This window comes from Excalfactoria chinensis, chromosome Z (assembly GCF_039878825.1).
Source record: "Excalfactoria chinensis isolate bCotChi1 chromosome Z, bCotChi1.hap2, whole genome shotgun sequence".
Lineage (NCBI taxonomy): Eukaryota > Metazoa > Chordata > Aves > Galliformes > Phasianidae > Excalfactoria > Excalfactoria chinensis.
Window position 1 is genome coordinate 27,931,737 of NC_092857.1, and position 17,403 is coordinate 27,949,139.

At 33.6% G+C, this 17,403-nt stretch overlaps 1 protein-coding gene across 24 annotated transcripts in view; it reads right to left on the reverse strand.

Annotated features, from left to right (window-relative positions):
- Positions 1-4,607: 4,607 nt before the first annotated feature.
- PTPRD (protein tyrosine phosphatase receptor type D) overlaps positions 4,608-17,403 on the reverse strand; it is a 1,083,558-nt gene continuing 1,070,762 nt past the window's right edge. For all 24 annotated transcript variants that reach the window (XM_072360023.1, XM_072360013.1, XM_072360012.1 and 21 more), the window contains 2 exons: positions 15,060-15,195; positions 4,608-12,919 (listed from right to left, as the gene is read on the reverse strand). In XM_072360023.1, the coding sequence (XP_072216124.1) occupies positions 12,851-12,919; positions 15,060-15,195 (205 nt within the window). In that variant the 3' untranslated portion in view covers positions 4,608-12,850. The remainder of the gene's footprint in view (positions 12,920-15,059; positions 15,196-17,403) is intronic.

A 17,403-nucleotide genomic window follows, 5' to 3' on the forward strand; every position in this document is an offset into this window, starting at 1 on the left:
ACTTGGAACTGTGTATGAAGGAGGCATTGGTCTCTCCAAGCTCTCCGCTGATGTCTTTACAGCCTTTACCTATTCTGCCTCCCCCTCCCCACGTAGTGGTCCTCCACCTTTGCGTTGATCTGGGGTTATTAGAGATGCAGTATTGGTGGGACAGTGGCAAGCTGCATCTCAGCTCGTTTGCCCGGTGATATACAATCTACAGGGAGCTACTTGGTGGGAAGTGCATGACTGGAAACTTTTACAACAAACTCATAAAACTGTGACTGACTATGGGATAAAATCTGAAGTTTCTAGGCAAATTATTCAATGGATTTTCACTGTGGATGTTCAAAGCCACAAGCCATTCATTCTTATCCTAGAGGTGTCCTTGGTTCTCATGCTGTTTATCCTGCTCCACAGCCGCTGCTCTGAGAATTCCTTATCTTGAACCATAGCTGCTACTCTGTAAAATTCTTTTTGTATTACCACAGTTCTGGGATGCATAGTTGTTAAAAGGAAGTTAGAACACTTGAATGCATAGAGATGAGGACAACAGAATCAGTGAAAGTGTTGAAGGGCATGTCATATGAGGAGAGGCTGAGCACTCTTGTGTTCTTCTCACGAGGAAGGCAAATGGAAAGAGAGGGGCCAGTTTCTTCTCCTTGGTAAATGATGACAGGATGCCTGGGGACAGTACAAAGCTATGCAAAGGGATATTCAGACAAGACATCTGTAGACAGCTTGCCAGTGTTAAAGAGGCATTTGGCCAATACTCTTGGTAATATGCTGTAATTTTTTATTAGCCCTGAAGTGATCAGGCAGCTGGACTAGATTATCTCTGAAGGTTCCTTCCATCAGAATTCTATTCTATTCTACTCTACTACTCTATTCTACTCTACTCTATTCTATTCCATTCTATTCCATTCCATTCCATTCCATTCCATTCCATTCCATTCCATTCCATTCCATTCCATTCCATTCCATTCCATTCCATTCCATTCCAAGAAACAGTCTTTTTGTATTTTGTTTATTCCTTCTCCTGAAACCACAACAAAGAAATAGATAAAAAGACAAAGAAGTAAATAGATAAATAAAGTTTGAAAGGAAACATCACTAATGTGCACTAAATTAAAGATCATGATGGTAATGCTACAGCAATAAAATCTGCAAAAACACCAGATCCACATTTCTTTGGGAACTTGTTTGTCAGAACCATTTGACAATGAAAGAAAACAGTGCATATGCTTTAATTAAGTAGTGTAAGACTTCAGCTTGCATTATTTTTTATTTTAGCTTCTGGACACAACTTCAGCACAGGCAAAAACAAAAACCTCTGGGTCTTTAGACAAAAAATACAACTCTTGGGAAATTGTTTTCAATTTCCCTCTCATGGGAGCAGTCACAAAGTCAGACAATGACCAAAGAACCACTACATCCAAATACAAATATTCCTTAAAATCAAATAGTTTAGGAGAACATAAATTGAAATATAAAAGATAATGAGAGAGCTGAAGTTTGCCTCACTTTCTTGCATTCATAGATGAGACAGGAAATATTCCCCTCATGTGTAAAGATCTCTAGCTGGAAAATCATTTTAGTGAAAAACGATGACAAGTGAAATTAAAAATTCTGGGCAGAAGATGAATTGTAAATTAATCCACTAATTCAGTCCTACTTATAAAAAATAGCGAAATATTTGTGCAAGAAATCATTATTGAAATGCTATTACTGAATTAATTCTCACGGGTGAGAGTAAGGCCACTTTTCAATATGCTTTAATGCTTGAACCCTTAAGGTTCACTTTACACTTGAAACAATTATGGAAAATCTTCTTTCTCAAGAAAAAGGGAATTTGGTCAAGCACTTGACAAGATAATAGATTTCCTTTGGTAAACATCACATTTCCTAGGATGAAGGAGAAAGGATAAAATGAATACTGTAACTAAAAACAATGACACTAAAACATATGAAGTATCAAAAGAGGAAAACATAGATGACATGAATTTAACAATGACATAAAAACAAGGGAAGCCTAATATATATGCTAAGAGCCAGTGTATTATATTCATATATATAGTTTAAGGGTATATTTATGCATTGAAAGTATACTTATATATGTATATATGTATGTATATATGTAGGTATATATAAAAGAAGTTAGCCAGTGGTTATTTCATAAGAAATAAATGAGGTTTTAAGTAATAGATTACTCACTTTGTTTCTTTACATTTGACACTGAAAAACAGAAAATGAAATGGAGTGAAATAAGTAAGCTGCCCTCTAAAATGCTCATTTATGTTCCAGATTTTGTCCCATGGATCACAGAATAGGTAAAGTTGGAAGAATACCTTTAAGATTCAGCCAACACCTCTTCAAGTCATGTTACCTATATCAGGCTGCCCAGGGCCATGTCCAGATAGCTTTTGAAGGTTTCAAAAAAAAAAAAAAAAAAAAAAAAAAAAAAAAAATTAAAAAAAAAAAATTGAAAAGATCCTAGTTTCATCTTCTTTGAACCTTCTCTTCAGGTATTTAATTAAATCAATAAGATCCCTCCTGAGCCGCCTTCTTCTGTAGGTGGAATAGTTCCAGCTTTTTCTGCTTGTCTTCAGTTGGCTGATGCTCTGGTCCCTTCATTATCTGAGGGGTTTTGTTGGATTCTCTTCAGTATCCATGTCTCTTTAGTACTGAGGAATCTTCAAGTAGACATAGTACAGAAGGTGTAGCCTCATGAGTTATCAACAAAGGGTAAGGATCAATTCCCTCTATCTGCTGACAGTGGTTTGCCCAGCACAGTCCAGAATACACTGACCTTCTTAATGATTCTGATTCAACTCTACCAAGTCATTTTACAGCTGAGTGGCCCTCCCTCACATACTAGTGCCTGAGGTTGTTCCTCCTCAGATGCATTTCTTGTTCCTATCAGACCATTTATCTATCTGTCAAGGTCCGTGTGTTTGGAAGCACAAATCTCTGGGGTATCAGCTATTCTTCCCTGTTTTATATCTTCAGCCGACTTGCTAAGAATACTGGGCCCCACCATCCAGATTATTTGTGAAGATATTAAACAGAATTGAACACAGAATAATCAAACATGGAATACACCATTAATTACAAGCCTCTTATGTGACTTCAGAAACCCTACTGGAATCAATTCGAGTAATAACTTTATCAGGATGCAGTTATTACTGATGTCAAGCAAGACCTTAAATAACTCTTGGGAGGAGCAAAGATTAATTGTTAGGTGCCCTGACATCATGTTTAATCTTCTGCCATGATTTTTATTCTTAGAATTCCCCTTATGTTAAAGAGAAAGCATATCTACTCAGACAGATGCAAAGAAAACTGAGTTGCTTCACTACTGTGCTTGATAGACAGCAGCTTTTGCATAAGGACTGCATAAGGTCTGAGAGGAAGACAGAAATTTTATCAACACCCTATGTCTCTAACAGTTCTAAGTCAACTAAACTTTTCTGAAATCTGTAAGACAACATAAGGTAGTTTTTCTTCCTTTTTTACATTTATGTGGACACACTCTCGGTATACTGTAAAGAGTGGGCTTGCTAATTAGTGCTGCCATGACTCAGGCAGAAAGAAAGGTGGAAAAAAGGTGAGAGTTACTCCAGAATTCTCAGGAGTCATCCAGTTTACCACTGAAAATGTGTACTGTTTGTCATAGTTTGTACTTCATTACTCACTGCCTGATGAATGTCTGTAGCTGACTCATTAAGATATGTTCTGAACATACACATACACTAACTGCTGGAGACAGTAAGACAGTAGAACAAGATAAGAAATCTGTGGGAATTCTGGTTTGAGTTACAATTGCTCTTTTTGTGCGCTGGATGGATCAGCATGTAGGATTCTGTAGTCAAAGTGAAAGATGTATTACAGATTAGCTCATATTTGACTTAAAGTCTGGGAAAAAAAATATATGTTGATTTAAAATACTATGTAGGTGAGTCATCATATGCAAATATATAGATCAATATTATACATTATTTGGACTGAATATGGGAATGTATTAGTTTTTCACAGAAGCTCTCTCAGAAAAGGAACAGTTATGGACAGTGAGAGAGAAAGAACTAAAGAGGTTGAGAAGCATCCATTCAGAATTCTATAATGAGAGAAGTATTACATATTTGAGGTTGTTCAGGTCTGCTGTGTAGCACAGATATCCCAAATAGTTCTGTTAAATCAAATTTTTTATTCCATTGAGTCAAACCTTCCTGACTAATAGGAAAATTTCAGTGATTCATTATCCACCTTACATCACATATAGTATGAGAAACATTCAGCTTGTTTTTCATGGGAAATGCAATCAACATGAAGGAGGAAGATTTATTTATTTATTTATTTCCTGTGTCAGCATTTACTTACTTTTAATTTTGTAAGGATTTGCTTGAACCTGTTACTTGTTGATAGTGAATTTATATTATTTGATCCCCAATCATTCTAAGAAACAATAATTTTCCACTATTTTATAATGAATGGTGAGGATGTGTCCTCATAGGCAAGTAAATTCCTTGCCTGTCAAAATAGCCATCTAGCAAATATATTAATCTCTGTCTTACACACATCAGAAAGAAGGCATAGTCAAAATAAAGACCAGACTAGAATAGCATAAGCCACTGTAGATATCATCAACAGAGTTTATTTAATACATTTTTCCCTCTTCTTTTGAAAAAAAAATTAAAAAAAATCCAAGTATGTAATTAAATATTTGAACTCTATGATAATCCTGTAGGCATAGATAATTATAAGTTTTGCCATAATATGACAGAACTATTTACATTTCCTTTGATAAAATTCTTCCAAAAAGCTGAAACAGGAAAGCAAATACATAACTTTTGCTTCAGTAATTATTTGTTTAGAAGAACAATCCATATATTTTCAGCATATAATTAGCCTTCCAGACATTTTACAATTTACTCATAACAATTATGAGATTAAAATCCTGACATAAACTATTCTTGTTTAAATACATCAATTTTTTAATCAGACAAACATTACGACCAGCTCAGTACCCCGATAACATTGGGAAACAGGCCAGTGCTTGTGGTATTTCACAATATAAACATGTGTAAGAGCAAGGTTTTAATGAAAGCTCCAATGTTCTCAGTTGCAAGGTTTGTTTGGAGACTTGTACATAATCTACATAGGTTAGAGAATTTAACCATGGGAAAAAAAAATGCTGATACTGTTAATTAATTTGCTCCATTGTTTCTCTAGCCCTAAGACTTTATTACCTAGGGTTTCTAGACAGTAGCATTCTGTTTCCCGTTTGATAACTTCCAGACTTGACAGCTATAATCAACATCATTCTACTTCAATGAGAGTGCAGGAAAAGCTCCTCGCAATTTACTCTCCAGGTCAGTGACTAAGTTATGATCAACATCAATGTTTGAAATGACATCTGGCAATAGAAAAAATACTCCTCCTTATCAGTATTCATTTTCAATAGATGCAATACTTGTACCAGAACAAAACCAAAGGGGATAAAAAACAATCAAAAAACAAAAACCAAAAAATTGAAAAACAAAAAAATCCCACAACCAAAAAGCCTATATAATCCACAAATATTAACAACAACACTTGGAAATAGTCGATTATCAAGAAAAGATAAGCATCTAATGAAAAGGGAATAGCAAAATTTAACAAAGAAATTGGAATAAAAAGAGCTCAAATAGAAGGTGTGACTGTGTAAGATGTTTGCAAATACTCTTTCAAAGTGTGGACTGTTGGAATAATGGTGATAAATTTGATAAAAAAAATTACTGTATGAAGCAGATTTACAAAGTTTTACAGTTGTCATTGAAATATTACTGTTTTGCCTGATCTGTGCTCTGTAGATTATTGAGTGTTTATCATTAGTCTACAATTTTTGCAGCTTTTTTTTTGGTGCTTCCTTTGAAGTGTCATAATATCTGAAGAAGATGACTAATTGTGATGGCTAGTTGGTTTGTCTTCTGAGCCAGCAGTAACACTTATCTAGTTCATGAACTCAGAAACAACAGCTGCGTGTTTGTCTCCTTCCAGCCTTAAATTACACTTTATTTTCTACATGGAACTTGTGTGTTTATGAAGTGCTCACCATGACTGAACACCAACTTCATTTTAAGTGAAAAAAATGTAACATTTTGTTCTCTTGTCTCTACGGATGAGAACAGATGTATTTTTAGACTGTTTTAACTTCAAAGATCTAAATTCTAAATCCAAAAATAAATTTGTATATATAATGAACTATTTTTATTAGCAAATAAAGGTTGTTTGCTTTTTCCCTCTTTAATAATAAAGACTAATGCTGACAGAAGGAAGCTGAATTCATTTTGGGTTGAAAGCATCCTATTTATAGTTTAGATGCAAAATGATCTCTATTCATTACAATGTCTCGTTTGCAGGTTATCATTTTACTCTTTGAAAGCTGTACATTAGATGTTTACTCCCATCCTGACTCATTACATTAGTGACAGAAAAATATTCTATATTCTACTATGGTAGAATCATAGGTGGAGTTGGAAGACAGAACAAGCTTGTTTAAAACACACAGGATAGTGTAAAGAGGCAGTGCAATTATTTGAGTGTCAGTATAATTACATTATTCAAATGCTTCAGGTTTTGAGCAAAATAACATTCCAAGTACTTCCAATCAATAGCGCAGCATTAGTATTTTCTTCCTTAAAAGTATAATGAAATAAAATAAGGTAAATGAAGAAAAAAATAATACAAATACAAAATAGAATAAAAACTGATACAGATTCTAAAGACACTCTTTAGGTATAGATAAATCTTATACCCTATCAATCTTCTACTTCCTCGTGTACAGTGACAGAAATTTAAAAGTACCATTTGTTCACACCTGTGAAATTGCTTTTAAAGATATCATTTGGCAGTGCAATATTGATTCAATTTAATTGTATTCTTTCACCAATTTGATCCTGCACTATAAGCAAAGTTGAATTGTCCAAGAATGCAAATTTTTTTAGTATCAAAATGCAAAGTAATTTCAGGAATTATACAACTTTTTGCACAGGTTATATAGCGTTATATAAATATATGTAATATAACATCAATGACAATATAGATGACACAGATACAGATATTGATATAGATGATGTAGATACAGAAATTGATGTAGATGATATATAGGTACAGATACAGATATTCATCTTTATAGAAGAAGTATTCCATTATCACTGGTACGCCGGCTTATAGAGCAGCAAATCTGCTTTAAAACAAAATAAAAAAAAAAAAGAAACACAAACATTTCAAAGTAGTAATTTAAGATCATTGTGCTTAGAAAGTTGGAGAAGAGGCTCATATTCACATTAGAAGCAAAAAGGACCCAGTGATTTCTATGAATTTTCTGTCCCTTTCTTAACCAGTGATAGTTATGTTTAGTTTCAGTGATGACTACTCTGTTACATTACACTTCATATGTACTTATCAGTTGTTCACTTTTACCTTTATTTCACACAGAATAGGAGAAATATGCAGTAGGATAAAAAATATAAACTTCAGATGGCAATTTTCTCTTACTTGTGATCAGGACTGATTGTCAGTCACATAATTAATTATTTTAGTTGGTATCATGGTGAAAAAAAAAAAGATTATGAAGATTATGGAAATTAGGAATTTGGTTCATTTGTTTGCATGATACAAGTCTGTATCTATTTTGCTTTAATGGGGGATAATTTCACATCTCAGCAGCTTTTCTTAACTTTATGATTTCAAGATATCTGTCATAGAAATAATTTTCCTATGTAAAGGAAACATGAGTTAGAGCTATTCTTGTTAAAATCCATTAAGTTGGATTGTACTAGCCCATACACTGTCAAATCTTTTTGTCAGTATTAGACTTTTTTCACTTTGTTTTGGCTCATGCTGGATGCACAGAATAGCAAAATCCAAAGGATCATCAATCAATGCTGACATTAAAGGGAACCCTCTAAAGCCAGCCATTTAAATAAACCTTGCATACCACAACTTTTAACCATCTTGCACTGGTCATGTAAAATATGTTCAAGCTGAAGGTAGTCTGTGAAGAAATTCTGAATTCCGCAGAAGTCAGTGGAAAAAATATCTTGTTAAGCTTTTTTGCTTTTACACTAACATCAACTTTTTAATGTGGAAATTAGAGCAATGCAAGATATTAGAAGATAGTGTAACAACATCTTTGCACATCTTTCTTGAATAGAGAATTCTTTATTGACAATTGACATTCTATATTAACATGTATTTTATAAGAATGGCTAATAGGCTGTGTTTCTGTAGTAACAAAGCAATCTTAGGGATAGAGCTCTTTTTCAAAGCAAGCAAGCAGAGTAAGACTCCTTTCTATTTCCTTGACTAGATTTCCATGACATGCCACTTGCAGCCTACCTCCAAATATGCAACATTAATCTAAAACTTTTTCATAGTTCCTGAAAACATTTTGGAACACTGTAGTGTCACAAACTGATGATTTTACTCGTAGGAATCATCAGAACATGCAGCACAGAAAGAAATTGAACTAAATATCCATCATGATTGATTGCCAATACTTCCATAAGTGTACTTTGACCTATGACTTTAAACTTACTCCAGAACCTGCCAAATTCTGAAAAATTCCCTATGAACATGGGACACTTTACTTCTCTGACTTGAACTACTATTGGACAGTAGTCTATTTTCTCAATGTAATGACATATTTCTAAAGTACACACAGGAATTCCTTAGGAATGCGAAGTGTGATGATATCACTGAAATTCATATGCCAAAGAAAGATTTTGGCTACACTGGCTCAAAATTTAATGCTGAAGAGAATACATTTGCTAATGTAGGAATGCACTCTCCACTGTGCAGCTAGTAGCTATGATTAATGATTACTTTGTAGTTCCAATTAAATTCTTTATCACAAAGGGTCACCAAATAAGTTTTGATTTCAAAAGTACTGCTTAAGAAAGAAGACCAGGGCTGCATAACACTGACATTTTATTAGAATTCATTTGTAACAAATGGAACTTGTGTCAGCAAAGAACTGATTTCCATACAGACTTTCTTTTGCCACCAATGTAACGAAGTAAGAAAATAAAAAGCACGCCTTTCATTCTGTAAAACATTTACGCGTACTACTAATTAGAGGTAATTGTATCTTTTTAACAAGCCATTTTACAAGGTAATTTTTTTTTTTTTTTAATTTTTCAGTCTATGCATCCAAAACAAGAGCAAAGAACACGTTGTTTTTTTTTTTAATTATCTTTGTAAAGACACTCCAAGCTTGAATGGCAAAGCCACATTAACAGATGGTTATGATGAGACCTGTAGCCTTCTGATATCTATGAAGTATCAGGGCACCAGAAAAAAACAAGAAACAAAAAACAAAACAAAACAAAAAAAAACCAAAATCCAAACAAATAAACAAAAAGAAATAAGACAGAAAAAAAAAAAGCAAAAAGAAAACAGAGAAATGAAAGGAAAACCAAAAAATGTAATTGCATTTCCTTGTCACTGCAAGCTATTTTTTTTTTTTTTTTAATCTTTTAACATGTTCTGTGTCATTTAAATATAACACCAGTGGATTTTATAAGCATTTTCTTGTAGGTGGGTTCAAGTAATAATATTGTTGAGTGTAGAATCAATAGGGCAGTGCATAGTACAAAGGTATAGAAAGTGCAAATCTCCCTAGAGGGCCCCTCCCTTTTCCACAGCTTTCCTCTCCAATTTCTAACAACTGAAGTCTGTTTTAAAAAAGAGCTAAATTAAACTTAAATCCTTTCCATACAATTTGCCTTTTTTTTTTTTTTTTTTTTTTTTTTTTTTTTTTTTTTTTCCCCACATTGCAACTTATCACAAAATAAGACATAACTACACATACAAACATAAATAGCACCATACTGGTTATGCTGATGAAGCCAATTCTAAGCTTGGAAATGTATGATGTATGCAGGCAAAGATGCTCACAATTTAAATTAATGCCAAAATATGAGATTATATAAAGTGGAATGCACATCAGTGATTCTCAAGTTACTTTAGAATACAAAAACTAAAAGAAAAATCTAGTCGTATAATTTCTCTTACTTTTTTTCTTTCTTTCTTTTTTTTTTTTTCTTTCTTTTTTTTTCTTTCTTTTGTAATTCTAATCTATTCAGAGCTCCAATGTGCAAGGATATTCCCTAGGTTATTTTTCCAAAATTATTATTATTTTCTTTCCTTTTTAGTTTTTATACTTTTTCTGATCTAATCCAAAGTACATGAGGACACCACATAAACTGGCACTTCAATAATTAGTTAAAGTACAAATAAAGAAAGAAGAGAAAGAAACATAGTGCACATTCTCCTCTGGTTCAGATGTAAGTTACAGAGTCTCATTCTGAGGTAGCCTTCTATATAATTCTGTTTCATGTATGTATGTGTGTGTGCGTGTGTGTGTGTGTGAGTGTGTTTTCTTACAAAAGTGCTCAAATATAACGCATGCTAGAATTTAGTCTTTCGTATTTTTCTTTCTACTAGTAGTGGAAAATGTGGAAGAAGAAATGTTGAGGTCACAAGCCATACCAGTGCTCCACAGATATCCTTTGATATGCATGTACTGATGACAGCACAAGACACAATGGAAACCAAAGTCAACGTAAATGGTATCAAATTAAGAATATTAAGAAGTACTTTCTGTTACTTAAAGAATTTTCTTTGTCCTCTGGAAGAAAATGCAGCACCATTCTCAAATAAATTCTTCCAGCTTAATCTTGCTAGCCTTAATTAAAGGAACTGTTTGACTTTAGCAATCTCTTGACACAATGGAATAAACAGGAGTTGGCCCTAAGTTGAAACTATGCTATGGATTTAACACTGCTAATGTTGGCAACTGCTGGGGTACTGCTACATCTCTGTAATGATAACACTACGATTAGTGACATGATGGGTTAACCAGAAACAGGTATTTAAGTTGTAGACTGGTCATCCATTGGAAATATGAAAATATACAGGGCCTTGTATACCTACATGTTTTGGGTTATCATTTATTATCAACCATACTTGAATAGAAACTGGGAATGCATATTATTCAAAACTGTCTGATACATGTATTAAAATGTATGAAAAGAATAACATAGATATGAATAAACTGAACTAAATACAAATGAAGGCTAACTTAAATAAATGCTATTCAAAACAGGCATCAAATATAAGGCACTCTAAATGTAAAATTAAAATAAAACCCAGCATCCCCAAACAACACTGTATGTCACAAAACTTTTGATTTCACAGAGCAATGTGTGTTTGGCTTTGCCCTGTTACATACAATAAACGTAAATGATATAGCGCACACTATAGACATTATTATTGAATACAATTTTAAAACATCTTAATACGTAGTATATTACAACATTCTCCCCTCCTAAAGGGATATGCACTGATCTTTCCCACATGCACACATCCTAACATTTAATAATATGGTTTCTTATTGCACTATAGTGTTACAAATATTGAACTTCACTGGAAGCCTAAACAACATACTCTGTGTGCGTGTGTGCATAAGTATGCTTGTGTGTGCATGTGAGTATGTGTGATATCTATGTGTGAAAGTGGCAACATGGATGGAAATACTGTTTGCTATATAGATGATGTTCAAATATCAGTGATGTGCATTCCTCACTTCTCCCTAGAAAAAGAAGTTTATGGATCTTGGAAATTCAAAGTTGATTAAATACTGTTATAATGTAAATGCAGTATGCTGAGAAACTTTTCAAATGCTTTGATAAATCCAGGTCATGGAAGAACCAGTATGACTGTGTATGTGTGTGTATGTGTATGTGTATCTACCTCTCTGTATCTTGTAAGTACAGAGAGCCAGATAAGGAATGACAGTAATAAGTACATATATACATAGAAAGAGAGGGTGTGGGTGTGCATGTACATGTGTATGCGTGTGTGCGTGTGTGGTAGCAGCATCTTTATACTTTGCGCCTCCCTGTTGATTCCAAAAGAAACCAAAAAGTTCCGTTTTCCTTTAACTGATTACAGTGAGTATTTTCTTAAAGAAAACTAAATCAAACAGAAGCGTAAAATGATATCTAACAAGACTGTGGCACTGTAGATAAATACAGAACTGCACAAAAATGTGCAAATTTTCAAATTATTTAACATTCTACAGCACAGTATTACAGATAAGAGTTCTACAGGTTAAAAAAAAAATTGCAGTTTTTAAACAAAAAAAAAAAAAAAGAAAAACAGTTATGCAACCATTTCTTTAATTCACTTCATTGAATGATAAACTCTTGTTAAAAAAAGGAAAAAGTTTACACAGTTAAAAATGAAGCACAGGTCAGCAGTATCTTTACAATACTAAAAAACTAAATCAAGGACTTTCTTTTTAAACATTCTCACATTTTCCCTAAAGTGTTATCATGAGCAATATGATGGGAAGGGGTACTGTTGAAGTAAAGAGTCTGCTTTGTCTTGAAGCCAGGTCCTGACCTTTCAACAAGCATCTTGCGCTGAATTGCAGTTCTCAAAATTCCTCTTTGCAAAAGGCATGCAGGCCTGAACAAGATGGTTGCTCTTTCCAACAATTTCCTCTTCCCTTTGACTTCAAACAATGTTGAACCCTTGAGGTATCTGTAAATGAGATCCTTCAGACGCCTCAATGGTCAGGATTCTTTTATTATGGTTAGGTTATTAAACTGTGAATTCTTGGTCCACATGGAATTGTTGGGTCTGTTTTGTTTTTAAATATCCCCAGAATTTTTTTTTTATTTTTTTTTTAAACTTTATTTTATATATCCCCAATAATCGCTCCATAGCTAAGAGCTAAGAAGTACTTCTAAAGCACATTGTATGGCTCAGAAGCGGCTCTCTGGATCTTGAAGGGCCTGCAATAAAAATCCAGGATGGGTTTTTATGTTGCATAGTGATCAAAGCTGCCCAGATATTCCAGTGCGGCTCGATAGCAGAATTGATATTGATCCTGGAGATAGAAAGATAGAAAACCAAAGCATCAAAAAGCCATCCTGTTGGTTGGTTTCTATTTTCTTTCAACTAAGAATAAACACTTTGTTGTTATAGATGAGTATACTGCAGAAGCATCTGTAGTTCAGCAATATTCCCTAGCTAGCATACACAGAAGAGCAGTTTGAGTTACAACAGATGAAGACAGACACTCATTTAACACAGTAACATTTTCTACAGAATGCATCTTCTTTTGGAGAAACAACTGTATAATCGTTTATTCAGAATTTCTAAACTGAATTAATACAATCATAAAACTTTATTCTTATGGGAGCATGCTAAGATGTCTTTTCCCATTTATTCGAAAATAAGTAGGAAAACAGCCATTTCACTCCATAGCAAATACATCATGCTAAATGCAAAATTTACCACAGCCTTAATATGGATTGAAACACAGAAAACTGCCAAGTTAAAAGACATGTTAGGAAGCAAAGAGAACCTTTCAGCAATACAAGCTTTGATGAGGGTGTGAAGATTCCTTACCCTGTGGCAAGAACAGGGAATATGGGAGGTATATGTAGCTAAACACCTTATTAACATGAAACACATTGCATTTCAACCTGTACCTGGAAGCAGAGAAATTTCAATGGGGTGCAGAATTTGATTAAATCTCTAGTGAATCTAATATCCTTCTGACTTATCTGATCGTAGTACGAGCTCACAGTACGTGGCTGTACTTGTTAATATCACAATTAAAATTCTTTTAATGACCAGGAAATTTATTAGACATTTGTTTTCATTTAGTGATGTGATCATTTCTGCCGTGTGCTGGAACTTTTGGAGAATACATTAGATGTTCTCCTAAATTTTAAATAAATGTGTGGAGTGCAATTGACCTGTTGAATAAAGATTAAATTTATTGGCACTTTATAATACTGCATGAGGAATTTGTCTTCCACAGAATCCTAAAATTTATGAGTACTTAAAGCCTATTTTCAACAGAGGGGTTAAAGGGTGACATACAGAAACAAAATCAAAGCTGGAGGGATAATATATACAGTCCAAGACTGAGCTTGTCAAGTTGGCTTCAAGAAGCACAGCTTTTCAGTAAACTGTAGTTATTTCTTGGAACTAAAATGGTAGAAAATACTCAGCTTTCTTTTTGTTTGTTCAGAATAGTACTTATATAGGAAAATAAATTGAATTAACGAGTCAGTTTGGTAACAACAATACACTTGACTGACAAGACTAAAGGCAAATATCTGTATTTAGATATATGTATTTCTGAAGTTTCTTCTGAAAAACAATAAAACCTACCTTTGACAGAAGAAGTATATATTTTTTAATGGAAAATTCTGGGGATTTAAAATTGTATTTAAATTAATTTAAAGGTTAATGTCAATGAAATCGTACTAAACAAATGTATGACCTAAAATACTTCCCTTGTCTTTGCCTTCTGCTGAGTAGTCTATTGACTACAGCTTAGTTCAAATCTCCCATTCAAAAATTTAAGTAGAAATAAAGTATGTGCTGAAAGTTTATGTATTCATTATGACATGACACAGCTACAATTACAAGCATCCAGGCATAGAAAATCAGTTGATGCTGCATGTCCTTCTTCATATTTCTGTATAGCGTTATTGCTGGTATGGAGACTATTGACACTGTAGTGTTACTGATGCTCAATTTAGCATCATGACTTTCAGGCCAGACAGTCAATCGCTTGATGATCCAAAGTCAACTATGAAAATAATGCAGCCTCATTCCAAAGCCTTTCACTCTTGCAACATAAGAATTTCACAGGATCAATCTTTACAAACAATTTTCTTCCTTCTTTATCACCCTACATTTCTTTCAGAGTTGAAAGGTTCAAATTAAAATGAATACTGGTTCTGGGAAAATGTTTTCCCTGAACTATGATCACTTAGATTCCATTACTGAAATTATCTTTTTATTCCCCATCCAGAAGTGTTTAGTGCCATAACAGGAAATAGTCCTCACAATACCTTCACAGCAGATTTTGTATTGTATTCATACAGTTACTATATGACTTAAGAAATAAATAAACCAAATTTTATGGTTTCCCTCTGTGAATTTTTGGGTCTATAGAAATATCCATGCTACTTCATCAACATTTTACATAGTAATTGTTTTCTCACCTCTGTCTGTACCATGGCTGGCCGCTGCGTTCTTAACATTTTGACAGTCTGGAAGATATCTACAACACCTTCATATCTCATTCTTTCCAGCACAATACTCAGAGTTATGAATACTCCAGTCCTTCCAACACCCGCACTTTTGCAATAATAAAAGAAAAATGATGGGAGATAAGGAATGTTAATCAACAGTTAATGCTGAAAGAACTGGCTAACAAATTATCTCTGGATACAACACACCGTATGTATGCAGATTTCTACAGAGGGAAAGGCTGTGAACTACCACATTGGGTGTAGAACAATAATTGCTCTCAAGAAGGCTTCATATGCTACTAAGTACTTCCTGACTTTCCAGTCTTCACTGCAAAATTACTTGGTTTGTTGATCCAGAAATACAGTTATCATTGCATGACGAAGGAAAATGAGACAGTGACTTAAGCTATAAATAACAAAAGAGAAATTCAGTTATGTATTCTGCTGCTTTCTTTGCTGTATTTGTGTGCAGCCTCTGTTTTGCAAGCCTTCAGTACTTTAGTTGATTTACACTGAGTTAGAGACAATCACTGGACTTTCAGTAGTATTGAAATTGTTCACATACAATCTAAAATTATTAAATAACAGAACAGGGAATGTCCAAGACAGCCCTTATTCAAGTCTTGCAGGCTGGATCTTTAACATACAAATACTAATATACATACACAATATTTGTCTACATCAGCCTGGAATTTCTTCTTTGAATATATGTCACGCTTGCTATTTTTTCTGTCTTGGATTTCTTTTACTAACATCCCAAGAAACTATAGAAATTCATCTAGTCAATGGAGGCAATAGTTGCCAGTTACTAGCTTTAAGCAATTACCTATTTGTGAAACTGAGAAAAAGAAACACATAATAACTTCGGGAAAAGGAGGCATGTAAGAACACAGAGAAAGCTATGCTCAAAGTCTGAACTTGTATGGGTGGGCAGTAAGCAACCCATTATCTCACAGCTGATACCACAGTCAGACATATCTGGCTTAAGAACTCTGAACATACTGGTCAGCACCTAAGATTGTTTCAGTTGAAAATTTTTCTTTAAGGAGAATAATACTTTGATGTTTAAACTACTTTTTAATTAAATATCTTACAAGGTTAGAAATTTAATTAGTAACATACTGTTCTGTTTGCAAAAATGGAAGAGGAGAATGTTTAGATATTGTGGGTGGTAAGCATTACTATGTAGTACAGAAAGCAAACTGGAGAAAAAATGCTCACAGTGGAGTGGAAACTACAGTGAACTAACAGAGGAATTTGTTGCTTCAAGAAATTCTCTCTATAGAACATATTTTTAAGAATTTATCATAGTACAAAATGGAAGCATTACTGTAAGAATTCCACAAAGGCTAGGTGACTGAATTTTATACTTCAAGAGCAAATAAATAAATAAAATTACTAATTTGTCAGAGATATTTCTTATTCAAACAATGTGAGTAACATTTATAATGATGACTGATCTCAAAATTGTCATTTTGATTATGAAAAAATAATTAAACACCAAATCATGATGATTATATTATATGTGACTTCATTTCTATCAAAGTCAGTGGTAGAAATCTCCATAATTTCAGCACAAAAGATCACAACTCTTTGGAATGTTTCCATACCTTACTGTCTGTAGTTCTTCATTTCAGCTATGAACTGACAAATTTGCAAGGTACAGAGAACATCAAAGAATACCTTCACTTCATTTTTTTATGAGCTTTCTTCACTCTTTTTTCTGCATACAGGCATAACTATTGCTTGTTTGCTCTATGCTCTCTAAATTTATTTATGTCAGGAAGCTTAATTCTTGTTACAGCTGTTCTTCATCTTTCCTTGCCAAATGAATCACAGTCTCTGATCTGCAATGATGCTCCCCTTAGCAGGCTATAAAAAGTATTAGGCAAACAGAAAAAGTAGGATTCAAGTTGTCTAGTGTATTTAAGTTGTTAGGCTTTCAGGTTAGGGTAGCACAACATTCTCTTTTAAAGCATGTAGGTGCTCTTAACAGCTTTTGCTCGCTGACAGATTTAAAAGGACAGGAAGTTCTCGCTCACTATACATACATATGCTTCAGTAAACTCCCTCATTTTTGTCCTTATACTAGTATTGGGGAACTACTTGGCTTGCAGGAAGGATTTGGAACATATATCAATATTTTCCATTTCTGTTATATAAAAAATAACATTTCATCTACCAAAAATAATTTAATGTTGCAAAATGAGTGTCTAAAATCCTAATGGAATTTATAGAAACCAATTTATTAAATAAGAGATAAAAGTTTAAGATAATATTTTTGGCCATCTGTTACAGACTCTGGAGTACTATA